Source organism: Meriones unguiculatus, chromosome X (assembly GCF_030254825.1).
Source record: "Meriones unguiculatus strain TT.TT164.6M chromosome X, Bangor_MerUng_6.1, whole genome shotgun sequence".
Lineage (NCBI taxonomy): Eukaryota > Metazoa > Chordata > Mammalia > Rodentia > Muridae > Meriones > Meriones unguiculatus.
Genome location: NC_083369.1, coordinates 36,642,557 through 36,668,720, shown reverse-complemented (window position 1 = coordinate 36,668,720; position 26,164 = coordinate 36,642,557). Strand labels below are relative to the sequence as shown.

The following is a 26,164-nucleotide window of genomic DNA, read 5'->3' as shown; positions in this document are numbered from 1 at the left end:
GAGAGAAGGCGGGGACCTAGGTCACTTCCGGGCGTCAGTGTTATTTCCCAGCCTAAGCTTGCTTTGGGAGACAGCACAGTTTACCAAAATGTTACGCGTGGTAAGCTGGAACATCAATGGGATCCGGAGTCCCCTGCAAGGGCCTGCATGCCAGGAAACCAGCAACTGTACCGCGACTTTGCGACACATTTTGGACAAGCTGGATGCTGATATAGTCTGTCTCCAGGAGACCAAAGTGACCAGTGAGCACTTGAGAATCCAGAATCTCTACCGTGTTTTTCTTTTGCTGCTAACTTTCGCTCCCTGTTCCATCTCATTTCACTTTTCCGTTTCACATGGTTTAGCTGCGTATAACCTGCCCTTATACCCACCTAAAAGTCCTGATTCTTTTCCTGTTAAACACCCCCACTGCAGCTTGAGCTCTTAATTCCCACTCCTGTCCTGCTTTCCCTGTTGAAACCCCCTTCTATTGCACCAATTCAGTGCCTTGAAATGTATCATTTCATGTTCTTCAGCCAAACCCTTCAGTTTTCCAGTCCTTTAATTCCCACCTAATCTTTGCTTGTCCTCAACTCAGACTCTTAACTTTTTCCCATAGTCCCAATTCCTCCCTTCTCTTCCACCCCAGACCCTTAGATTCCTCTTTCATGTCGTAACCCAAACTTAGACCTCCTATTTTTTTCTCCTATCACCTCCAGCTCATATTCTCTAATTCCCTCTCCTACCTCCTACCCCACTTCAGATCCCCAGTCTCCAGTACCAGCTTTCTCTGCTTCCTCATTTAATTTGAATATCATTTTCCTTTGTGACTTTTCCAGCTTTCTGGCTCCTGTCAACATAAACACCTCTCCACCCAACCCCAACTACAGCTCTGATGTATGCTAGCCTATAACTGTAATTCCAGTGTTTCATGGGTCCACAGTTACCTCTAATTTTTTTTTTCAGGAGATGTACTGACAGAGCCCCTGGCTATTGTTGAGGGTTATAACTCCTATTTCAGCTTCAGCCGCAGCCGCAGTGGTTATTCTGGTAAATGGGGTCTTCTGGGGTATTTAAGTTAGTGTTGGTGATGGAGATGAGAAGCAGAAAAGTGCTTTGGTATTTAATAAGAAGGGCAGTTGGAGTGGAACAGGCTGTACAGTTGTAGTGTGTAATTTTTATGTTACCTTCTTATTAAACATATTTCAACTTTTCATTTCCAAAGCTAAAGCTGCATAATCTTAGGTTATTAAGAAACCTAATATTTATGTACCAAAGTACCCTTTTGGCCCTCAGAAGTACAGGAGTGTCATGGTTAATTGTGTGAGCTCTGGGGCTTAACTGCTAGGGTTCACATCATGGTTCTCTTCCTAGCTGTGTTCTCTGGCAACTTACTTTACTTTTGTGTTTCAGGTTTCTCACCTAGAAAATGAGGACAATGTGCTTACTTTCTAGGCTCTTACAAGAGTTTACACATATTAATGTATATGATGATGATAATAGTTAATATTTTATCAGCATTTGTAATGTATCAGCATTGTAATGTGTACAATGCATTAGTTTTGTTCTTGTAAAATATAACTTTATTCTGGAACTTTTTTAGATGAAACTGAGGTCTCAGGGTATGGGTTAGTTGTTTGAGACTCTATAGAGCTATGTATAGCCCTTAAATTAGGAAGAATGTTCACATATTTTGAAACAGTTGTATTTGAGGAAGATAACCAAAACTGTTCCTTGAATGGGGACAGTTGGAGTGGAACAGGCTGTATAGTTGTAGTATGTTTGCTGCCAGTCCCATTTAGAATACTCTGTCTGTCCCCAGGTGTGTCTACCTTTTGTAAGGACAGTGTTACTCCAGTGGCTGCTGAAGAAGGCCTGAGTGGTGTATTTGCCACCCTGAATGGGAGTATTGGTTGCTATGGAAACATGGATGAGTTCACCCAAGAAGAACTCCGGGTTCTTGATAGTGAGGGCCGGGCCCTCCTTACACAGCACAAGATCTGGTAATAGCCCATATCCTCCTAGTACAGGCCATTACTGGTTCTATCCTTATGGTCCAGAATATAAGGTCCATCTTATAGGTACACAATTGTTATAGAAAAATTCCCAAACTTGCCTACCTGGACTATAGTCCTCGCTGGGCTGAGTGATCCTGGAAAAAGCATGCTTTGTTCTCAGCCTTGTGCTCCCCTCACTACAATGGGAGACTGGCCTGGGAATACAGCTTTTTAATTACCATAGGCTCCTCAAAAGCAGCTTAGCCACCACAGAACTTATTGCCCCAAATTGGTTTCTTTCTGGCAGCATTATCACCCAATTTATCTGGGTACTGTGGCCTCCTTGCCCCACCTAGAATTCATCCCAAAACCTGCTCATGTAGTTCTTCCAGCTTCTTTTTCTTCCATCCTGTGGATAACTATTACCTGGAAGCTGCATGGTTTGGGTATGGAAAGGGAGACTTGAAACTGACCTCTTTGGGTATGGGTTGGGGATCCTCTTTTCTCCTCAGCACACTGGAAGGGAAGGAGAAGACATTGACCCTAATCAATGTGTACTGCCCGCATGCGGATCCTGGGAAACCTGAGCGGCTGACCTTTAAGATGCGTTTCTGTCGCCTGCTGCAGATTCGAGCAGAAGCACTCCTGGCTGCTGGCAGGTAACGTAAATATAGGCAGCCAGGCTTGGTTGAACTCATCTTGGTGACTGGCCTTGTGATGTACTCTATGAAAGGACACAGAATTTTGTCTTTGAGTTTCAGACACTGTCATGTTGACATGAGCAGACCTTGCTGTCTTAAGAGCTGTGGGGACAGGATAAAGTGACATGAACACAGGCCTTGTACCCTCAACACATATTCTGGCTCTTTATTTACTGTATGCATCAAGGGCAGCTCTGCTCCTTGTTCTCTTTCATCGAATGCCTGTGGGAAACTCTGTAGTAGGTTTTCAAGGACAAAATGTGCGGGGTGGGGGAGGTGAAGTGCTACTTCCAACGATAGACTGGAAAGTGGGAATAGGTTAGAGTAATGAAGGGATGTTTCTTCCAGGAAGTGGTGTCTGAGCTCAGCTTTGAAGGAAGAGAAGGATGGCATTAGGTAGAGAATGTTGGAGCATTCATGTCGTACAGAACAGTGTTGACTTTGTGGCTCAGAATTTGGTTCATTATGTTTGAGAAGCATCCAGCATGGGTCAAGATGGGAGAATGGAAGTGGCACAGTGCTATGAGTAATTGGTAGCAAAACCTCTAGGTGGGAGGCAGCCTCTTTGTGCTCTTGGGCCTGGAAGAAAAATTTATGGGGCTCCTCTCTCTTGAATGTGTAGTTGACAATTGCTCATTGTATTTTTCAGTCATGTTATAATCTTGGGGGACCTGAATATAGCCCACCGACGCATTGATCATTGCGATGCAGGCAGTCTGGTAAGGCTCCCTTTAAACCATAGGCCTCATTCTTGTTCTGTTCACCCAAGGGTAGCTTCTTTTTATGGAAAAATAGTGCTTGCTTTGAATATATGGTTTTTTTTATTCTGAAATTACTTGTGATAATTGTATATATTTACAGAGTACCACTTAATATTTTGACATATATAATGACCAAATAGGGTAAATTACCTTATTTTCCCCTTAAATACTTCTCTTTTTGTGTGGGCAAACATTTGTAATTTTTTTAACTACCTGGTTTGAAGTATATAATAAATTATTGCAAACTCTTACTATACTATGGAGCACTAGGCCTTTTTTTCTCATATCAAACTGTTCACATTAACCAGCCACTCTATCCCTTTCTTCCTACCTCTCCTGGCCTCTGGTAGCAACTGTTCTACTCTGCTCCATGAGATCAACTCTTTAGACTTCCATACATGAATGAGATCAAATGGCATCAATCTTTCTAGGCTTGCCTTGTTTTCATGTTTTCCAGTTCAATTCATTTTGCTGCAGATGACAACACAAACAAACGAACGAACAAAAACTATTCTTCTTTCTGGCTAAATATATTATGTTCTGTATGTGTATTATATTTTCTTTATTTGTTCGTTAATAAATATGTAGGTTGCCTGTGTATCTTGGCTCTTGTAAATGATGCTGCAATGAACATGAGTTCAGGTGTTTCTTTGACATACCGATTTCATTTTCTTTGCATATATCCCTACGGTGGGTTTTCTGGGTCATGTGATAGTTTTCACTTTAAACTTTTTGAGGACTTTCCATACCGTTTTTTAAAAAGATGGCAATAATTTATATTCCTGCTATCAGTGCATGAGAGTTCCCCTTTCTCTGTGTTCTTGTCAGCATTTATTTCTTGTCTTTGATAGAAGTCATCCTAACGAGTGAGAGGGGGATGCTACTTACTGCACTTCGTTTGGGCCACATTTCCCTGATGATTGTGTTAACCATTTCATCCTATACATATTGGCCATTTGTATATCTTTGCTTGAGAAATGTTTATTCAGATTATATGCCCATTTTTTTCTTTTTCTCTTTGTATTATTATTATCATTTATTACAATTTATTCAATTTGTATTTCTGCTGTGGCCCCCTCCCTCCTCTCCTCACAATCCTACCCTTCCTCCCTTTATGCCCCTCCCCTAGTCTACTGATAAGGCAGGTCCTTCTCCCCTTCTATTTGACCCTAGCTTATCAGGTCTCTATATGCCCATTTTTTAGACTTATTTTCCTTTTCCTTGTTCAGTTGTTTGAGTTTCTTATATGCTCTCGATGTTATTCCCTGTCAAATGAGTGTTTTGAAGATCTTTTCTCCCATTCTTTAATTGTCTCTTCACTTTACTGATTGCTTCCTTCATGATGTAGAAGCTTTTGTAAATTTTATATAGTCCTACTGAAATACTGTTTTACAGGAATTTAGATTTGATCCTTCATTAAATAGTCAGTACTAACCTTATCTTGGCCTGGCCCTGGCCCATGTGCTACAGGATAAGTCCAGTCTAGCTCATGGCCTCTAAGCCTTCAGTATATGAATGGAACATAGATACATTGTTGTCCAGTTCTAGAGTCTCATCTTCAGGGCTGAAGTGACATCCCTTGGAAGCTAGAGGAACCCAGAGGTGGAATTTCTAGGCAAGCAAAGACATCAGTCATAGGCCTATGATTAACTAAATCTTTAGAGGTCAGTAGAGCATTTAGGATGTGGGGAACTTCCGGTCTCATTGTTTTTAGAGTGTCATGGTAAGGGAGGTAAGTGGCAGGAAGTAGGGCTCAAGAGTTCTTTGTGGCATGGTGAAGATTTTGAAAACAGCTTTTCTGTTTGCATCCACCCTTTTACCTTTGTGATGCAGAGAAAGCATTGAGACTGGACATTCAAGGTGCTTCTGGTTAGTGCCCTGTCTCCATTTAGTATCTCTGCTCTCTTTTCATGCTAGATAGATAGCACTCCGCTACCCACTGAAGAAAGCTCTTTTCATCCTAACTTTTTTTTACTCTCTCCCAAATTAGCAGCTATCTCCTCTCTTCTTTTTTTCTTAGATGAGCCTCTCATTCTGTCTACACCAATGTTTCTTTAACCCTTAAATGTTTATTAGAGCAAACATAGCAATACCTTAATACTACACCCAAACAGTGGAATTAGAATCTCTTCCGTGTAGCTCCAGGGTATTGGGTTGTTTGAAAAGACCTATGAGAGGCTTTATTATACACATGAGCTTGAGAACCGCTACCCTAGATTGTATATGAAACTCTTTTATCTTGACCATCCTCGTAGAAAGGAGTACTGTGCTAGAAAAGCAAGCTGCCTGCTTTTTTCCTTTGCTCCCAAGCAAGCTTAAAAGGTGTGGGGATTTCTCCTTGCCTCCAAGCTAGCAAGCAGCTCTTCAATTGTGGATATCAGCTAGCTTTCCTGTAATACCGCTCAGTCTTGACATTTCCACCCCAACCATGGTGAGATCCCACATGTTGAAGACTACTTTCCAAGACTGTCACTTCAGAGCCAGGCATAGTTGGAACATCTGAGCTGTAAATTGAGGCTCACACAACTCAACCCTTTAGTTCATTTTACTTGCTAGAGCAAAACAAGTACACAGGCAGCCACTATAACTTATGTCTAATGATTAGCTGAAAAGAATATTTTAAATTAGTTAAATAGGCAGTTAGATGGAGAAATATATGCAGAGGAAGGTCTGAAAGGGGCGTTAGTGCCAAGCTTCTGTCCTGTGGAGTTGGGGTGGGCCATTCTCCCAACAAATGGATGAATCCTCACTTATCTTCTTGTACCTCTACGTATTCAGCTGTCCAGAAGCTCTCTGAACTTATCCTTTGGGGTTTTATGGAGGCTTTACTGCATGAATATAAATGCTGGAAGTGGGATAAGGAAACTCATCAAGGCCTGTGAAGGTTTTTCATCAATTTTACTTCAGTGGTTCAGGCATGGATCCTCTGAAATTAGGGTCTTTTGTTTTATTGAAAATTGGTTCTTATTTTTTAGACAATATATTCTGATTATGGTTTCCTCTTCCTAATCTCCCATATCCTCCATTCTACTCCACCCATCCAACTCTATGCCGCCTTCTCGCTTTTGAGAAAACAGAAGTGGGGAAAAAGTGGAATAGAACAAAACAAAGAGAAAAAACAAAGTGCAATAGAAACAGACAGAAAGAGAGAGAGACCATAAAACAAAAAAAACTCACAAACTATAGTATGTTAACAAAAAGCCAGTATGGTTTGCTGTTTTGTTTTTTTTTTTTTAAGTTTAGACAAAGCTAAAAAAGTACCATTGTATTTGTTTTGTATTAGCCATCTACAGCTGGGCATGGGGCCTTCCCTTCAGTGTGGTTAATGTATTCAATGAGATTCCATTGGAGAAAACTAATGTTTCCTTTGAGAGCAGTTGTCTATTGGAGGTAGCCTCATAGTTATAAGGGTGGGAAATAAATCATGTCTATTTCTCCCTTTTCAGCACTGGACCCTATCTGGCTCGGACCTGTGCAAGCTGTCACACTCTCTGTCTGTTCATCTGTGTGTGGAAGGCATTGCTTTTTTTGCTGTCTTCCATCCCCTGTTGCTTCTAAAATCTTTCTTCTTCCTCTTTCTCCTTCACATCTCTCTGAGCCCTGAGGAGAATGGTTTGATGAAGATACCCCACTTAGGACTGAGTATTCCAAGGTCTTTTAATCTCTACACATTGTCTAGTTGTTGGTGTCTCTTTCTGTATTTGTTCCCATATTCTGCAGGTGGAAGCTCCTCTGATGGTGGCTAAGCCAGGCACTGATCTACAGGTAGAACCTAATGTTGTTAGGTAGAACATTAGGTTCTACAGGTAGAACCTAATGTTGCTACATTCCTTAAGCAAAACAGTAGTATTTATTTTTCTTTGGTCCCTGGCTTATCTAGTCTCAGGTTCTTGGCCACCAAGGTAGTGTCAGACATGGGTTCCAGAACCAAATCCTATCAGAGAGTGGTTACTTATACCCATAATTTTTGTGCCACTATTGTAGCAGTACATCGTGAATGCAGGTCACCATGGTCTATTAAAGGATTTATAGCTATGGTGGTCTTTACTTTCCTCCTTTGGCAGTGGTCAGAATATCTTTCAATACCATGAACACTGTTCAGTAGTGATGAAGGCTGTGGTTAGGCACCAGCTTGACTTTTCTGTGTTCATATGTGTGTGCATACACACACACACAAACACACACATATATATACACACTTATATACATATATATGTATACATATATACACATACATATAAAGATTCATATATACATATGTACATATATATGTATGTATATATATATATACATATAGACATGTATATATAATATCATTGGGATGTCTTTAACAATAGGGATTTACTATCAATTTGTAGACAGTAATTAATTGCCTTGGCAATAGCCTAAATTGTTTGAGGGTTTCCATGGGTCTCCTTTGGCTAACAACTCAATTATATATAAACCATTCCTGGTTGGTTCTGGAGGTTTCAGTTGGTAGCAAGAAATGTCTGGTTGGAGCGTTATTCGGAGCTTTATTTCCCCATTAGCTGTCACTGACATCTTTGTGGTCCTCTTCTTCCCTCCCCTCTCTATTTTATTCTCTCATTTCAGGTCTGCCAACCCACCCCCATCTCTCCATAAACATAACTATAGTCTATGTATTGTATTTCCCTTTCCTTGGGAGATCCTTCCATCCTAGTCCCTTACTCTATATCTAACCCCTAGTTTGTAGCATGCCCATTGAAGGCTTAAAAGATGACATGCACATATAAGTGAATATATACCATATTTATCTTTTGGGTATGGGTTACTCACTCTGGATTACTTTTTCCTAGCTTCATCCATTTAACTACAAATATCATGATTTCATTTTTAAAATAGCAGTGTAATACACCATTTTGTAAATGTATCACATCTTCGTTATCCATTCATCAGAGGATGGACATCTAGGGTGTTTCCAATTTATGGCTGTTATGAGTTGAGCAGAAGTGAATAAGGATGAGCAGTGTCTCTTTAGTGGGGTGTAGAGTACATTGGGTATACTCCCACGAGTGGTGTAGCTGGATCTCAAAGGTAGATCTATTTGCATTCACACCAGCAGTGGATGAATGTTCCTCTTATTCCACATCCTCACCAGCATGAGCTATCATTTGTTTTGTGGTTTTAATTTGCAGTTCCCTGATGACTAAGATGTTAAACATTCTCTAAGTGTTCTCAGCCATTTGTGTATCATCTTTTGAGAACTCTGTTTAGGTCTGTTCCCCATTTTTTAAATGGGTTATTTTCTTGATGTCCAATATTTTGAGTTCTTTATATATTTTAGATATCAGTCCTCTGTTGTTTATTTGGTAAAGATCTTTTCCAATTCTTTAGCCAGCTACTTTGTCCAGATGATGGTATATCCATACAGAAACTTTTCAGTTTGATGATGTACTTATTGTGTTTAGTTACCAGTGCTTTTGGTTTTCTACTCAGAAAGTCTACCTGTGCCATTGAGTTCAAGGCTAGTCCCTCTTGTATCAAATTCAGGGTTTCTGGCCTTATATTGAGGTCCTTTATCTATTTGTAATTCAGTTTTATGAAGGTTGATAGTACATATCTATTTGTATTCTACATGCAGACATCTAGTTTCACCATTTGTTGAAGAGGCTCTTTTTTACTGTGTATTTCTGACTTCTTTATCAAGTCAAATGTCTCTAAGTGGGTGGACTTATTTCAGGGTCTTCAACTCTAGTCCATTGATCAACATGTCTATCTTTGTGCCAATGCCATGCTGTTTTTATTACTATAGATTTGTAGTACAATTTGAGATCAGGAATGATGATACCTTCAGTAGTTCTTTTGTTATTCAGAAATGTTTTAGCTACCCTGGGTGCTTTGTATCTGAATCTTGAATCTTGTCCTTAGAATTTCTGTGAAGAATTAGGTTGAAATTATGATGGATATTGCATTCAATATGTAGATTCCTTTGGGTAAGATAGCCATTTTCACTATATTAAACCTGTTGACCCATGAACATGGGAGATCTTCCCATCTTCTAATATCTCCTTTAATTTCTTTCTTCGTTATCTTAAATCTTTTTTCATACAAGTATTTCACTTGCTTGGTTAGATACTTTATATTATTTGTAGCTGTTGTGAAAGGTGTTTTCCTGATTTTGTTTCTCAGCTGATTTATCGTTTGTATACAGAAGGGCTACTGATTTTTTTAAAGTTATTTTTGTATCCAGCCACTTTGCTGAAAGTGTTTATCAGCTGTAGGAGTTCCCTGGCACAGTGTTTGTTTGTTTGTTTAGTTTTTTTTCTAAACAGGATTTCTCTGTATATTCTTGGCTGATCTGGACTTGCTTTGTAGACCAGGCTGGCCTCAAACTCACAGAGGGAAGCCTCTTCCTCCCTGAGTACTGGGATTATAGGCTTGTATCATGATGCCAGCTCCTGGTAGAAAATTTTTTTAAAGATTTATTTATTTATTATGTATACAATGTACTCTCTGCATGTATTCCTGCACGCCAGAAGAGGGCAGCAGATTTCATTATAGATAGTTGTGAGCAATGTGGTTGCTGGTAATTGAACTCAGGACCTCTGGAAGAGCAGCCAGTTCTCTTAACCTTTGAGCTATCTCTCTAGCGCCTCCTGGTAGAATTTTTAAGATCAATTATGTATACTGTCATATATGCAAATAAAGATACTTTGATTTCTTTCTGTTCTATTTGTATCCCCTTGATTTCCTTCAGTTGACATATTGCTCTAGCTAAGACCTCAAGTACTATATTGAATAGGTATGGAAAGAGTAGACATCCTTATCTTTTCTTCACTTTCTTGGAATTGCTTTGAGTTTCTCTTTCTTTAAGTTGATGTTGGCTGTTAGCTTTTTTAAAATTACCTTTATTATGTTGAGGTATGTCTCTTGTATCGCTAACCTTTCCAGGACTTCTGTGATGAAGCATGTTGGATTTTGTCAGTGGCCTTTTCTGCATCTAATGAGATGTTCATATGTTTTTGTTTTTGTTTTTGTTTTTTTACTTTCTGTCTGTTTATATGGTAAAGTATATATATCTATGTACATATGTTGAACTTCCCTTCATTTCTGAGTTGAAGCCTACTTGATCATGGTGGATGAACTTTTCATGTGTTTTTTGATTTACTTTCAAAGTATTTTGTTGAGTATATTTGCATCTATGTTCATAAGGGAAAATGGTCCTCACTTTTCTTTCTTTGTTGGATCTTTGGGTGATTTAGGTGTCAGGGCAATTGTGGACTCTTAAAAAGAATTAGGCAGTATTTCTTTTGTTTCACTACTATGGAATAACTTAAGGATTATTGGCATTAATTCTTTGAATGTTTGGTAGAATTCTGCACTGAATCCATTTTTCGCTGGGCTTTCATTGGTTGGGAGACTTTTTAATTGCTTCTTCTAATTGCTTCTTCTATGGGTTTCACCAGGGATTATGGGTCTGTATCAATTGCTTATCTAGTCGTGATTAAACTATGGTAAGTGGTATATATCAAGAAATTTATCCATTTTTTTTTTTATGTTTTCTAATCTGTTCAAGTATTGATTTATGTTCTATGATTCTCTGGATTTCCTTGGTATCTATTATGTTCCCCTTTTTCTTCTCTTGTTCTTTTCTTCTCTCATGTAATACATTACAATTGTAGCCCCCTTTTCTCCACTCCTCACTGTTTTTCCCCAGCCTCCCCTCCCTCCATTCCTCCTAGTACTCCATACCTCCCCTTCTCCCCCAGATCCACTGCTCTTCTGTTTCTTTCCAGAAAAGAGTAGGCCTCCTAGGGATATCAACCAAACATTGTATAGCAAGAAGCAATAAGACTAAGCACAAGCCCTCATATCAAGGCTGGACAAAGCAACCCAATAGAATAGCGGTTCAAAGAGGAGGGCCCAATGAGTCAGAAACACACCTACTCCCACTGTGGGGAGTCTCACAAAAACCCCAAACTAAATAACCATAGCAAGAATGGTTAACTTGGACCTAACACAAACCCATATAGGCTCTGTGATTGCCCATTCAGTCTCTGAGCCCCTATGAGCCCTGCTTAGTTGATTCTATGGGCCATCTTCTCCTGCTGTCCTAGATCTCTCTGGCTTCTACTGTTCTTCTTCCCTGAGCTCCACCAAATGTTTAGATGTGGGTCTCTGCATCTGCTCTCATCAGCTACCTGAAGAAGCCTCCTTGATGGCAATTGGTTATGTCCTTTTTCATCTCTAATTTTATTAATTTTGATCTTCTCTCATGTCTTTTGGTTGATTTGGATAAGGGTTTGTCAGTCTTACTGATTTCCTCAAAGAAATAACTGTTTTATGCAACTGTTGTGTTATATTACTTTATTTGTTTGTTTTTATAGATATCAGCCCTGAGTTTGATTATTTCTTGCCATCTACTCCTTCTTAGTATGTGATTTTTTTTTTTTTATTCTAAAGCTTTCAAGTATGCTGTTAAGTTACTAATATGAGATCTCTCCAGTTTTCTTACATATGTACTTAGGGCTATAAACTTGCCTCTTAGAATCACTGTCATTTTATCCCATAAGTTTGGGTATATTGTGTATTCATTTTCATCCAATTCTAGAAAGTCTTCAGTTTCTTTCTTGATTATTGTCTTGACACATTTTTTTTATTCTGTAGAGAATTGTTTAGTTTCCATGAATGTTTAAGCTTTCTGTTGTTTTTGTTGTTGCTGATATTCAGCTTTTAAAAAAATTGTTGCAAATGGATGGAACTTGAAAAGATCATCCTGAATGAGGTAACCCACAAGCAGAAAGACACACATGGAATATACTCACTTATAAGTGGATATTATTCATACAATATAAGATAATCATACTAAAATCTGCACACCTAAAGAAGCTAAGCAAGAAGGAGGACCCTGGGTAAGATGCTCAATCCTCATTCAGAAAGGCAAATGGGATAGTCATCCAAAGAGGGAGAAAACATGGAACAGGACAGTAGCCTACCACAGAGGTCCTTTGAAAATGCTGATACAGATGCAGATGCTGAGACCCATAGCCCAACTTTGGGCAGAATGCAAGAAATCTTACAGAAGAAGGGGGAGATAGACCTGGAGGAGACAGAAGCTCTGCAAGATCAACAGAGCCCCAAAAAATCTGGGCCCAGGGGTTCCTGCAGAGACTGATGAATCAACCAAGGATAATGCATGGAGAGGACCTAGAGCCTCTGCTCAGATGTAGCCCATGGGCAACTCAGTCTCCATGTGGGTTCCCTAGTAAGGGGAGCAAGGGCAGTCACTGGAATGAGCTAGGTTTTCTCCTCTTTGGTCACCACCCCACTGTGAGGTGACCTTATTAGGCCACAGAGAAAGAGGATCCAGAAAGTCCTGATGAGCCTGACAGGCTAGGGTCAGATAGTAGGGAAGGAGGATCTCCCCTATCAGTGGACTAGGAGAGGGACATTGTGGGGAGGGAAAAGAGGGAATGTGGTGCTAGCAGGAGAATGAGGGAGGGAGCTACAGCTAGAATTCAGAGTGAATAAATTGTAAATGATGATGATGATCAGCTGGAATACAAAGTGAATAAATTGTAAATACTAATGATGATAATAATTATAGAAAAATAATTAATGAAAAAATTGTTATTTATTCACTCTGCATTCTAATTGCAACCCCCTCCCAGTTCTCCCCTCACATACCCTTCTCCCCATTCTATCCTTCTCAGAGAAGCAGGAGATCCCTCATGTGTACCAACCTGCCCTTGCACATTAAGTTGGTACAGAACTTGGCATGTCCTCTCCCACTGAGGACAGAAAAGGCAGCCCAGTAGGGGAACGGGATCAAAGGGAGGCCAGTTGTTATGTGTCTTTTTATTGTAGAATTGGGACCATTAATGTTGAGAGTTAAATAAGCAGTTACCAATGGTTATTAGTTCCTATTATTTTGTTGCTATGGTATGGGTTTTTTTTTCTTCTCTCTTTTTGATTTCCTTGCCAGGGATTATGTATTCCTTGTGCTTTCTTGGGTGTGGCTAACCTCTTGAGATTGAGGTTTTACTTCAAATACTTTTTAGATTTGTAGATAATACTGTTTAATTTTTATTTTATTGCAGAATAGCTTTCTCTTGTTATGAGTCTATCTGTTATGAGTCAAAGTTTTGCTGGGTATTGTAGTCTGTGTTGGCATCTAAGATCTCTTAGTTTGTAGAACATCTGTCCAGTTTCTTCTGGCTTTTAGAGTCTCCCTTGAGAAATCAAGTGTAATTCTAACAGGCTTTCCTTTATATGTTAGTTTGTCTTTTTCTTTGGCAGTTTTTAATATTATTTCTTTATTCTGTACATTTACTGTTTTGATTAATACATGGCAGGGGGGACTTTCTTTTCTGGTCCAGTCTATTTGATGTTCTGTATGCTTCCTGTATGTTTATAGGCATCTTCTTTGGGTTAGGGAATTTTGTTCTATGATTGAAAATAGTTTCAGTCCCTGTGTTACTTCTTCTACTCTTATTTTTTTTTTAATTTTATTTATTCACTTTACATCCCAGTCATAGCCTCCTCCCTCCTATCCTTCCGGCCCATCCTCCCACTTTCTCTTATATCTCCTACTCATCAGAAAAGGGGAGACCATCCCCTTACCAACGCACTCCAGCACATCAGTTTGTATCAGGACTGAATGTATCCCCGTCTTTTCATAGTTTCCAGATTTCCTGGATGTTTTATGGCTAGATTTTTTTTTTTTTTTAGATTTAAAATTTTCTTTGATCGATGTATCTATTTCTTCTACTTTGTCTTCAAGCACCCAAGATTCTCACTTCCATGTCTTATATTTTGTTGGTGAGGCTTGCCTCTGTGGTTCTTTTTCAAGCGCCTAAATTTTTCATTTCCAGTTTTATCTCAGTTTGGGTTTTCTTTAGTGATTTTATTTCTATTTTCATGTCTTGAAGTATATTAATTATTTCATTTCACTGTTTGTGTTTTTACAGATTTCATTAAGGGACTTATTCATACCCTATTTAAGGTCCTTAGGCATATCCATAATAGCTATTTTGAAGTCCTTCTCTTTGTGCTTCAGTTATATCACATTCTCAGGGTATACTATAATAGAGTAACTAGATTCTGGTAGAGAATCCTGACTGTTATTGTTTGTGTTTTTATGTTGGTGTCTAGGCATGTAAGATTAGTAAGACTGTAATTATAGGTGTTGATATCTGGCCTCGCCTTTGTTGGATGGGTGCCCCATTCCTTGGTTTGTGTTGCTCTCCCGGATTTTAGGAAAGTGTGTTGGTTGTGTGTGTGTGTGTGTTGTCTCATAGAGAGTGCTTTTGTAGGCCAGTGAGTAGCAGAGAAGAATAGTTTTGGGGTAGGTGAAAAGACTGAGATAGGCTTTAAGAAAGAGCCAAGGGGATGCTGTTCACACATAGAGGTAACCTCTACCTCTATGTTGTTGTTGGGAGTTGGGAGGTGTGGTGGGAAGGAGGGATCTATCAAGCAGGCTGCAAGCAAAGACTTATCTAGAAAGACAGGCGTGAATGAGCTGTGTTGATCCTGGGTCTGAACCAAGTGTTGGAGTCTGCAGTAAATGAATTTGAGGTAAGAGGAACATTTTCAGCAGGTTGTTACTCAGCTAAGGGTGACAATGAAGAGATAGTAATAAAGGACAGGAACTAATGATTCACCTACTTGAATCCTTGCCAAGTGTAGCTACTATAGATGCCTGGTGGAAAGTGGTTTTAGGTATTGGAGGCTGACACACAGGAAAGGGGATGGAGTAGAAGAGGCATTGAGAAAGTCCACAGGAAGGAGGCAAACTAGCTCTGCTGCAAGGTTTGGTAAAGTCCCCAGGGAGAGGCAGAGTGGAGGACCATCCCCTGCAAGTGGTCTGCTTCAGGGCTGGGGATGGCACCCAGAGCATTGCAATAAAAGAATGGGGTAAAGGTGGCCTACCTCCTTCCCAAGACAGTGTTGGACACTAGGTTCCCAGGCAGAGTGTTTCTAAGTATCAACAGTTGACACAAAGGAACAGGAATGGGGTTGAGGTTGTGGGGTCCTAGCAGGGTCCACAGAAAGTAAGCAAGCTGGGTCTGCCTCAGTGTTTGGAAGAGTCCAAAGAATGAAGGCATTGTGGGAGGACCATCCACTACAAGTGTTCTGCCTGAGGGCTAGGAATGAGGCTGGGAAATTGCAATATAGTACAGAAAGGAGAGTGAAGATGGTGTACCTGCTTCTAGGCCAGCATGGCCACTGGGCTCCCAGGAAAAGAGTCTGGAATTAGGGTCTTATGCTCTAAAATAAGATAAGGTTTGGACCAAGAATCTCTTACTAGTACTTAAATGTGTAGAAAAGGTTAGTTTATATGATCTGCCTTAGGGAGAAGAAAAGTTGTAGTTTCTAGGACTTGTTTTGAGGAAGGTATAAATGAAAATAAAATTGTATGTCACAGCATCAAAGGCATGATCAGTGTTAGTATAGTACAACTCAGCCCTAGAGTTGCTTTAGAAATGGGGCATGGGTAGATGCCTTAGTTGGTGTTGAAAAGAGCCTCCGAAACATAGGTGTGGCTCTTAGCAGGACTAGGCTAATACGAAGTGATGGCAATATGGCAAAGATGCAAAGACTTTGGTCACTCCCCGCCTCATTCTGCATTGGTAATTCTTGTTCTTTTAGCTTCCTATGATAGTATCAGATGCTGCTTTGCCTTCTCCAGTTACTTCAGAGCTACCTTCAATGTTTCCAGCCCACTTTTATCATCCTTCCAGAAAAAGAACTAATGGTACCAGTATAGGTGATAAGCACTGTCCTTTCAAGACAACACCTTGGGCCTGTTTCCCAACAGATCTTCTCTCTAGTCTTCTTGTCTTTCTCTACTTTTTCCACACAGAAAGCCAGTCAGCAGTGTTTGCTCTATCTCCAAGTTATCTCTTGATTGCATTTTTATGTTCTTTTTGGCACCATGCTAGTCCAAGTATTGAACACATTTGCTTGATAGACTATGGCAGTCTGATCTTACTGGAATCTTGAGTCTCGTATCCCCTCAAGTCATTGAGCTATTTTGCCCCCTCCTTTTATAAGCCCATCACAGAGCTGTTCTTTCCATTTGGAGTCCCCTTTATTAAAGTTACTACCATGTGGCCCTCACATCTTGTTCCCATATTATTTCCCCAAAGTGAGCATCCCTTGTTACCAAGACAATATTTACTTCTCCTTTAGTATCAGTTCTGTCACAAAACAGGCATTCTGTGAATAATGCTGTTACACTAAATCAGTGGGTAAACTGGATAAATGCTTGGGTGTATGGATCGGGGATCAGATACAAAGGCTATACACACACACACACACACACACAAAGATGCCCAAATCCCCTAAGCTCCTAAATGAACAGAGGTGTCAGTAAAGACATTGATACATAGGAGATATGGCAGTTAGCATGGAGTGGGGATGTTAAAGGAAAAGCAGCAGTCTTCCAACTCCTGATATTGTCTTACTACCCTGTGGAGTAACCACTTTTCTTTGTTGTTTGTTTGTTGAGAGAATCTCTGACAATATAGCCCAGAGTGGCTACAAATTCATGGCAATCCTCCTGCCTCAGCCTCCTGACTGCTGGGATAATAAGTGTAACCACCATGCTTGGTTTTGTTTTTACAATTTTTTGAAGAGAAATTCTGGGAGTTATTTTGATTAAGCAAGGCTTAATTTTTGGCATTAATGGAAGGTAATCACAGTGGAATAGACAGAAAAACAAAAAAAGAACTTTTTAAAATATGTATTTTTATTTTAAATTGTATGGGAGGGGCGTATTATGCACAGAAGTGCAGGTTTCCATAGAGCCAGGGGCCATAGAATTTTCTGGAACTGGGGTTACAGATGGTTTTGAGATGTTTGTATAGGTGCTGGAATCAAACTTAGGTTCTTGCAAGAGTAGTATACATTTTAAGCACTGAGCCTTCTCGCCAAGCCCAGGCTTTGATTTCTAGAATTATTTATTTAAAAGTTCTTGCTTGTCCAGGCTGGAAAGATGGTTCATCCATCAAGAGTGCGTAGTCCTTCTGCAGAGGACCTGGGTTTGATTCCCAGCACTCGCATGGCAGTTTAGAACCATCAGAACACCATTTCCTGAGAGTCTAATGACCTCTTCTGATTTCCATGGGTACTGCATGTACCCATGGTGCACAGACACATGTGAAGGCAGAACACACACAAAAATAAAGGAAGAAAGAAAGAAAGGTCACCAAATCCCAGCTTTTCCTGGTCTGGGCTATATGATCTTGAACAAGAATCTTCTTTAGGACAAGCAAATTTTCTTATGTATATAATGAAGCAATTAGTCTAAATTTCTTCCTGTTTTAAGTATCTAGTTTTGCCTTTTCATCCCCTTTCCCTTCCCCAGGAGTGCTTTGAAGAGGACCCCGGACGTAAGTGGATGGATGGCTTGCTCAGTGACCCAGGGACTGAGGCTGGATCCCACATAGGGCTTTTTATGGATAGCTACCGCTGCTTCCATCCAAAACAGGCGAGGGCTTTCACCTGCTGGTCAGTGGTCAGTGGTGCACGCCATCTTAACTATGGTTCCCGACTTGACTATATACTGGGAGATAGGACTTTGGTTACAGATACCTTCCAGACCTCCTTCCTACTCCCGGAAGTGATGGGCTCTGATCACTGCCCTGTGGGAGCTGTCTTGAATGTATCGTGTGTGCCAGCAAAACAGTGTCCAGCTCTGTGCACCCGCTTCCTCCCTGAGTTTGCTGGTACCCAGCTCAAGATTCTTCGCTTCCTCGTTCCTCTTGAACAAGAACCTGTACAGGTGCAGCCAGTACTACAGCCCAGCCATCAAATGCAGGCACAGAAACAGCCAGGCAAAGCCCGTATGCACTCAACCAGGATTCGGAAAAGTCAAGGTGGCTCCAAAAGAAGCCAGAAAAACCTGATGAGTTACTTCCAGCCTTCCTCTAACCTTCCCCAAACTTCTGTTGTGGACCTGCCTCCGGTGGGTACTCTTACAACCTCAAGGGCTCCAGAAGAGGTGGCAACGGCCACGGTGATAGAAGAAAAGATCAAGGTTCCAGAGGCAAAAGATGAGAAGGAAGTAAGGACCTCCTTCTGGAAGTCTGTGCTCAGTGGGCCCTCACCCATGCCCCTCTGTGGAGGCCACAGGGAGCCATGTGTGATGCGCACTGTGAAAAAAGCAGGGCCCAACTTGGGTCGCCAATTCTACATGTGTGCTAGACCACGAGGTCCTCCCAGTGACCCCTCCTCCCGCTGTAACTTCTTCCTCTGGAGCAGGCCCAGCTGAACAAACTGAGGCTTAGGGATGTCTAGCACGGTCACCTGCTGCACGGGGTCTGATGCCAGGTCCCTGCTTCTGAAGCTGCCTTTTTCCCAAGGCTTCCTTTCTTTCTCTGCTTTCTCTTCTCTCATTTTCCTCCCTTCCCTCCCTTCTTCCTCTAATGCCTCCTCCTTCTCACATCTCTATTTCTTCTTCTTTGTACACCTAGGACCAGGGAACTAATTTAAACCCCTTCAGCCCTTGGTGGACACTTAATTCGTTCATAAATAAAGCTCATGTTTTTTTTTTTTTTTTTTTTTTTTAAGTGTACCGTGTTGAGTGGATATTTTAAGCATACCCTAGAAAGTGGAGGCAGTGCTAGGCTTCCTGGCCTCCTGTAGATGAGTGAGATACTGCCAAGGCAGCATTGTATAGTGAGGAGCTGTGCTCACCATGAAGGGGTATGGTGAGCTCCTGAGATTATCTGCAGCTCTGAGGTTGAATCAGTGAGGAAGGTGGATGTGGTGTGGGTTGTATATACTTCAACAAGAGCTTCCCAATTAGTGTGTTCTTCAGCTGAAACAAATGAATCACCAGAGAGAAAGAAGGGATGTTTCAGCCCTTAGATTTCCAGGGCCTGAAATACCGTAAGTCTCAGGGAAGATAACCACCTTGAACAGTAGAGTTGTTAGTTCCCTGCTGGGAGCCTTGCTGTAAAGACATTGAATACTATAGCCAAGCTTCCTCCTTCACCTTGAGGAAGGATAGTAAATCCTGTAAAAATGATATTGGAGGAGAAAAAGGGACATGCATTCCTCATTCTGGAAGATTACTGGTTTGTGGAAAGCCATTAATCCTGAAGAACAGTCAGTCTTTAGTTGAGACCCACTGTATCTTCTGACTTCGGAGGCTACTTGGGGCTTAGCTTTGCAGATCTCCCTGTGAAGATAAAGCTCTATATTTTTGTTGAAACTATTGAAAAAGCCACTTTAGGTTTATCTGAGGGGTTTAGTTCCTTATACAGCTTCTAATAAAGTTTATGGGCATTTCTTTCCTCTTCCTAAATCAGGCTTTTCCTATCAGTAAAACAGAGTGGTCAGACCAACAAGCAATATGTGGGCTAAGACTTACTGTCTGAGTGAGTCAGTATAGTACAGTTGTTTGCTTTCTGTCCACCAAATGACTGAATGGTTCATTTAGGTTGCTTTTTATTTTTAGAATCAAGTCAGCTAGAAGCACACAACAAAGCAGAGAGCAGGAAGAAGCCCAGCCTAGGTGGAATGCAGGTGGGGTGGGCATCCAAGGCAGCTGGCTTCTTAGGCATAGGTGGTGACGTATTGGGGCCCCATGTTCCCAAAGTAGGATCTCTCCCACTCACTCATAAGCTCAAAGTGCACAGGACGATGACAGAAGTTGCATGCAGCCACAGACACATCTTGGAGGGGCAGCCCCACCTCAGTCCAGGCGAGAAGCAACTTCTCTGAAAGGGGAGAAGAGAAGAGGGAAAGAATTAGTTAGATTTAGCCTTTTAAAACCCATGTTGCTACAGGTTGCACCAAGAGCTTGACTCCCTCAATCCATTGAGGTAACATGGGTCCAGAAGTAGATTGATTTGTCTACTTCAGCGTGATCCATGATTGCTACCATTTATGGGTCCTGAGATGTATAAAGCACAGAAAATCACACCATTGACAAGGTTTAAAACCATGTGCTAGTCTGTACTACTACCTACATAAAGGTCATGTGGAGGCCTAACAGTGAATCTCTCTGCTCAGAAAATCCTAACCTGGTAAAGATGACACTAAAAGTAATCATACTGTGATATCACCTTTGTGAGACAAGGTAGGGGGCGCATTCCTGGGGTGTGTAGGAACCCAGAGGAGGGAATATGACCCAACTGTAAAAAGTACTTAAGGTGTGTTGCTGGTCTTGTTTTTAATCCCTTTAGCCCTGTTTCTGCCTATCCCTTCCTGGTGTGGTCAGGCCTTGTGTTCTTAATACCATCTGTGTGCTGATGAATCTGAATCTTTTGCTTCCAGCTTCCCCAGAACTCAGCCTCATTTTTTTCAGACTTGTGTATTCAGTAGCATTACTGTGGCTATGCTTGGCTGCCTAATGCCTATGTCTAACAACATGGACACAACTGAACTGTTCGCCTCTGTCCTCCACTAAGCCCAATCTGCTCATTTCTTCTGCTACTTACCTATATCACTCCATCCACATCCATCTTTTGTTCCCCTGATATAAAAGCAATATTTTTGTCTTTGGGTCTTTGCCTTAGACTCTGTGCTATCTATTAGATGTTTCCCCGCTAATGTCTTTGTGTCCTTCAAATCTCTCCAGTGTTAACTCAATGTTTTCTACCCCTGCCACTCCAGGTCTACAACCCTTTAAGACAGTGCATGCCTGCAGCAATTCGTGTCCCCCTTTTCTGCTTTATGTTTTCCTTTAACACTTTGAACTAGAATGCTAATTTATTTGTTTATTTTTTTAAGTTGATTGTCCCTATCTACTAGAATTAAGCTACAGAAGGGTAGGGTTTTGTGTCTTGTGTATTCTTAGGTCTCTAGCACAGTGTTTAGCCCATAGTAAGAACACAATGTTCACGTACTGAAAGAATAACTTAGGACTAGAAGAGGAAGGAAAATAAACAAGAGAAATAATGGGTGACTGAGTCAAGAGAGCAAAGCATAATGGAAGAACTGGAATTCATTGGACATACTTAGAGAAATAAAGTGCATTTGGCAGAAGAGGAAAGGCCAGGCCAGGACAGCATGAACAACACTGCATGCCATACCAGGGAGCTTCAACTTTGTTCTATAATCTAGGGATTTCTCCAAATTTGGAACTAAACGTCCTTTTAGTTGGTTTAACATGGACCTCCAGCATGTATTTATCTCTGTATTACATGTATTTGTCATTGCCATTTTGCATATTAAACTGATGTATTTTCTCAGGCTGTGGATCATCTTGAGTATCTTACCCTAGAGGAATGTGACAGGCAATGAAGAGGTTTAGGAAATGGAACAATAGTGTTGGGTTTTAGAAAAATCCCTCTGCTGGCTAGTGTGAAGAAAATTTTAGAAGGGAAGAAGAGAAGCAAGGAAATGAGGTAAAATATATTGATACATTTTTAAGAAACAGCAGCAGAGAAGGGAGACTATATCTTAAAGAGGCTGCAGAGAAGACATGTAGGATTTCAGGGTGAGCTGGTTATGGGATTAGTGGACTGGTGGAGTAGTGGGAAATGTCTCTAATAATATAACTTTCCTGCAAAAGTGAACACTCAGAGACCTCAGCAGTGAAATCTCTAGAACCAAATCCCAGAGATGTAGAAGAGACTGAACCAAAAGAGTCTGAACCATCCACTCATACAAACATAGTAGCTGTGACCACAGAGAGAACAGTCAGGACCCCTAGTGCCTATTTGACCATGGACCAGTAACTGTTTTTATGCTTCACTCTGTAATAAAAAATGAAAATTATAAAGGCATCTCTATTACATGTATTTATTAAAACCATTCCTGGCACATGGTAAATAATAGGTATTAGGCAGCTTTCTTTGATGTTTTCAAGTGAATGAATGGATTAACTATCTTCTTCAAATTATGCTGCATATGCTCTGGACAGAATGACTTCTCAACATGTGCCCTTTGCTTTCCTATTTAAATTTTGCTCCTGGAATTCCTTTTTTCTAGGATCTTGGCACTATATCCACATGTAGCTCAATGTGGACCATACAGACTTGCTCACCTATAAATCTTTTCTTTCACTCACTCTATAGCCACCCAGCTCATCATATTGTACTAGTACTCTCTGTGTTTGTCTTCTCTGACACTGTCTACATATATTTCATCCAAGAGACTTAGAATGAGCACCTGCTGTGTGCCATGTTTTATCTTTAAAACTATTCTTTGCCAACATTCATAGATGTAACATTATATGGAAATAGCAGGGGTTTTAGGAATATATACTCATATACAAATATGTATTCAGTAACAACTGATGAAAAAAGACGCCATGAATTTGAAGGAGAGCAGAGAGGGGTATATGGGAGGGTGTACAGAGAGGAAATGTAAGAAGTGCTATACTTAAATTACAATCTCAAAAATGTACCCAAAAGAAATACAGTCAACAATGGGTGAATTCACCAAATTGCCATCTTTCAGGGTAAACCCCAAACTGACCAGCTCAGCTCTACAGGCCTCTAAACCTAGTCCTTGTTTATATTATTTTTGTAGCTCCTAGATCGACACTCTCCCCACCTCCATCCTACTATCCTCCATTCCAGAAATTCCTCTTCTTTATTGTTGCTTTTGAGACCTGGCTTCTTGAAGCGTATACACTGACCTCAGACTTGCTATGTAGCCAAAAATGAGCTTGAACTCCTGATTCTCCTTCCACCTCTAAAGTGCTGGGATTTTAGGCATGTCTAACTGCACTTGACTGTTATTGTCACATGTTGCTGTTCCTCACCTCCCTCCTTACCTTTCTTTGTGTTCTTTCCTCCTCTAAGAGTCCTTGTTGTTAACCCTCTTCTGTTGGTCCAAAGCTACTTACCTAGTAAGAGTCTGCTCAGAGTCCTTTCCCCTAGGAAGCCGATCTTGAATTGTGCAAGTTAGGTTAGCCCCATCTTCTATGCTCCCACAACTTCCCCAGGTACTGTCTTTGTTAATCTTGATCTCATCTGATACCATTGTTTGCATCCACTATTATTTCTGTCTCTGTGATCAATCCAACCAGAGCCCAGCGAGTCTGTGGGCTGTTTTCCAATTCATTTGTGACTCTGGTATAGAGCCTGGTACACAACAGATGCCCCTAGAGATATTTACCCAGATCAAATGCCATCTGTTCTCCCCGCTTCTTTGACTCCTGGGGCTTAGGGGTAGGAAAGTGTAGACACCTGTGCTGAGGACTTACCCACAAAGTTTTCCATCATCTGAGGGCTGTGATGGGGAGAGGGTGCCAAGCGCAGGAGCTCCTCACCCCGAGGCACAGTTGGGTAGTTGATGGCCTGCACATAGATGCTGTGCTTGGAGAGCAGAAGATCACAGATCTTGCTGTTGAGTGCTGCATCACCCACCTGGGCTCAAAAGAAAGGCCTTTCAGCACTTCTCACCCTGGGCTCAGCATTGCACACTAGCTCTATGAAGCAGCTAGACAGAACCAGAACAAGGGACACCACTGAGTTTGCGGACAGATTGTTTTGCATAAAGGGCTTAGGCAATGACGGCTTCAGAATCTCTATCAAGGAAGAGCCCAGAGCCAGCAATGAAATTTGAAGAAGGGATAGAGCTGGCATCTTGTCTTGATCCTATTTATACAGCAAGCACATTGGTTAAATTGGGGTGGTTGGAAAACCAGGACACATCTGGGTTGCTGTGACTAGGTTAAATTAAAAATTAGATAGTTAAACCCAGGAATGCTAGTTGGCCCTTTGTATCCCTGTATTCTTTCTTCAACTATTCAACCATCCTCAGATAAAATTTAAATATCTTTAATGTATGCACTTTTCTTGTTAGTATTTCCCAATAATATAGTTTAAATACTAAGTACTCTTTACTTCAATTTGGTATTATTAGTGATTTAAAGATAAGTAAATGTATATTGGAGGGCTGAGTAGATTATATGGAAATGTAACACTATTTTGCACAGCTGAATGTGAGCATTTATAGATTTTGATATGGGCCATGCACAGGGCTAGAACCAATCCTCCATGGATAGTAAGAGATTACTGTTCTTTCTCATCTACAAAATTGTCATAAGAAGTGTCCTTCCTACACCCTGAGTTAACTGACTCACATAAATATATGCCACTTGAGAAAGGAGCAGTGGTTTATTTCAGAAATGAAAAACATTTAAACATAGCTAGAGATCCAAAGTACCAGCTGTTTCTATGGCTGTTTGTTTGATTTTTTTTTTACCTCAACTATATGTAATAAGTATGTTTTACAGTATAATCAGATGTGAATATATATAAACCTGAACAAATTGGTAATCTTTACTTGTGTGTTGTATGTGCCAATATTTTCAATTCTATTTTTCCTGTGTTTAGTGCTAAGTATAACCAATGATGCTGATTCTGTGATCCACTAATAATTTTTATAAACAATGTGAAAACCAGTAAATTATATGCTCAGTATTGTGAGGGTCACAGCAGTTTAGTAATAATGGGTCAATAGTTGATATAAGAAAGAGATGTTTAGTCTATAATAGTTAATTTTTCAAAACTGGCATTAAAGGTGACAGTGTGTGTGTGTGTGTGTGTGTATGTGTGTGTTGGTGGGGAGGGTCATAGGAAAGCAAAGTGTTGGAAAGTGTTGGTTAAAAGAGCAGGTTTCAGTTTGTTGCAAAGGGGAAAATTCCAAAAACAGGAAGCGGGGAAGGAAGGAGGCATGGTGGAGTCCTCACCCTGATGGGGATGATGTGACTGGGACAGGGGATGACGGGAAAGCCCCTGTCCATTAGTAGCTGACGCATATGCTTGACATTGCGCTGGTGTGCCCTCCTCAGGGCTTGACCCTCCTCTCCCTTGAGTAGACGCACAGATTCTAGAGCCCCAGAGAGCACCATGGGAGGCAGTGAAGTGGTGAAGATGAAGCCTGCAGCATAGGAGCGCACCATATCCACCAAGTCCCAAGTGCTGGCGATATAGCCACCGACGCAGCCAAAAGCCTTTCCTGCAAATAAGCAATAGAAAGTTATGCATAGACTTATATATCAGTCTCCAGAGGGGCAGGGTCCATGCCCCAGGTAACACAGGGAGGTACACAGAAGCTGGGGCATCAGACTCCCTTCCCATTCCTCTGAACATCTCCTTTCCATGTCAGAGCTGATAGTGCTGTGTCTCTGAGATAGGACAGTCACATACTGCCATATGTGGGGATGAGATAGGCAGTAGCAGGGTGGGGACCTTTAGTTGGTTAGGGCCTGGAGAATAAATAAGATGAGGCTTGGAGCTGGGGTGGGGAGGGAAACAGTTTGCTTCTTATTTTCATTGAACCCAGCTGTTTGGCCCAGTGCAAGCGCCTTTTCGAAAAACTTTTTCTGGGCATTTTCAGTGACTGCATTGCAGTGGAAAAGAGATTATTTGGTAGGGAGAGAGCCTGGTGTTATAAATTCTTTCCAAACAACTGGAGCTATACACAGAAGAAATGGGTCTGTTGGGGCTGCTTCTCTAGATTGTATAGAAGGGAGGCCCAAGGTGTTTGCTAATTCCTGGCTAGCTTTATGTTAACTTGATGCTTGATGCATGCAAAAGTCATCTGAGAGGAGGGAAAATGCCCCTTTAAGATTAGGCTACAGGTAAGCCTGTAGAATATTTGCATAATTAGTGATTGATGTGGGTGGGCCCCACACTTTGTGGATACTATAACTCTGGGCTAGTGTTCCTGGGTATGTAAGAGAACAGGCTGAACAAGCCATGAGCAGCAAGCCAGTAAGCAGCACTCCTCCATGTACTCTGCATGAGCTCTTCCTTCCAGGAAGAACTTTCTTTTTTTTTTTTTTTAAACC

At 41.0% G+C, this 26,164-nt stretch overlaps 2 protein-coding genes across 3 annotated transcripts in view; one reads left to right on the top strand and one right to left on the bottom strand.

Annotated features, from left to right (window-relative positions):
- The first annotated feature begins 14 nt into the window (after positions 1 to 14).
- On the top strand, positions 15 to 21,606 carry Apex2 (apurinic/apyrimidinic endodeoxyribonuclease 2). Its single transcript, XM_021627048.2, has 6 exons — positions 15 to 242; positions 946 to 1,029; positions 1,802 to 1,982; positions 2,489 to 2,635; positions 3,327 to 3,396; positions 17,771 to 21,606. Exons 1-6 carry the CDS (start codon positions 89 to 91, stop codon positions 18,674 to 18,676), a joined length of 1,542 nt encoding a protein of 513 aa, XP_021482723.2. The 5' UTR covers positions 15 to 88; the 3' UTR covers positions 18,677 to 21,606.
- Positions 19,841 to 26,164, bottom strand: part of Alas2 (5'-aminolevulinate synthase 2) — a 23,417-nt gene continuing 17,093 nt past the window's right edge. For both annotated transcript variants that reach the window (XM_060375217.1, XM_060375219.1), the window contains 3 exons: positions 25,061 to 25,329; positions 23,570 to 23,732; positions 19,841 to 20,129 (listed from right to left, as the gene is read on the bottom strand). In XM_060375217.1, the coding sequence (XP_060231200.1) occupies positions 19,966 to 20,129; positions 23,570 to 23,732; positions 25,061 to 25,329 (596 nt within the window). In that variant the 3' untranslated portion in view covers positions 19,841 to 19,965. The remainder of the gene's footprint in view (positions 20,130 to 23,569; positions 23,733 to 25,060; positions 25,330 to 26,164) is intronic.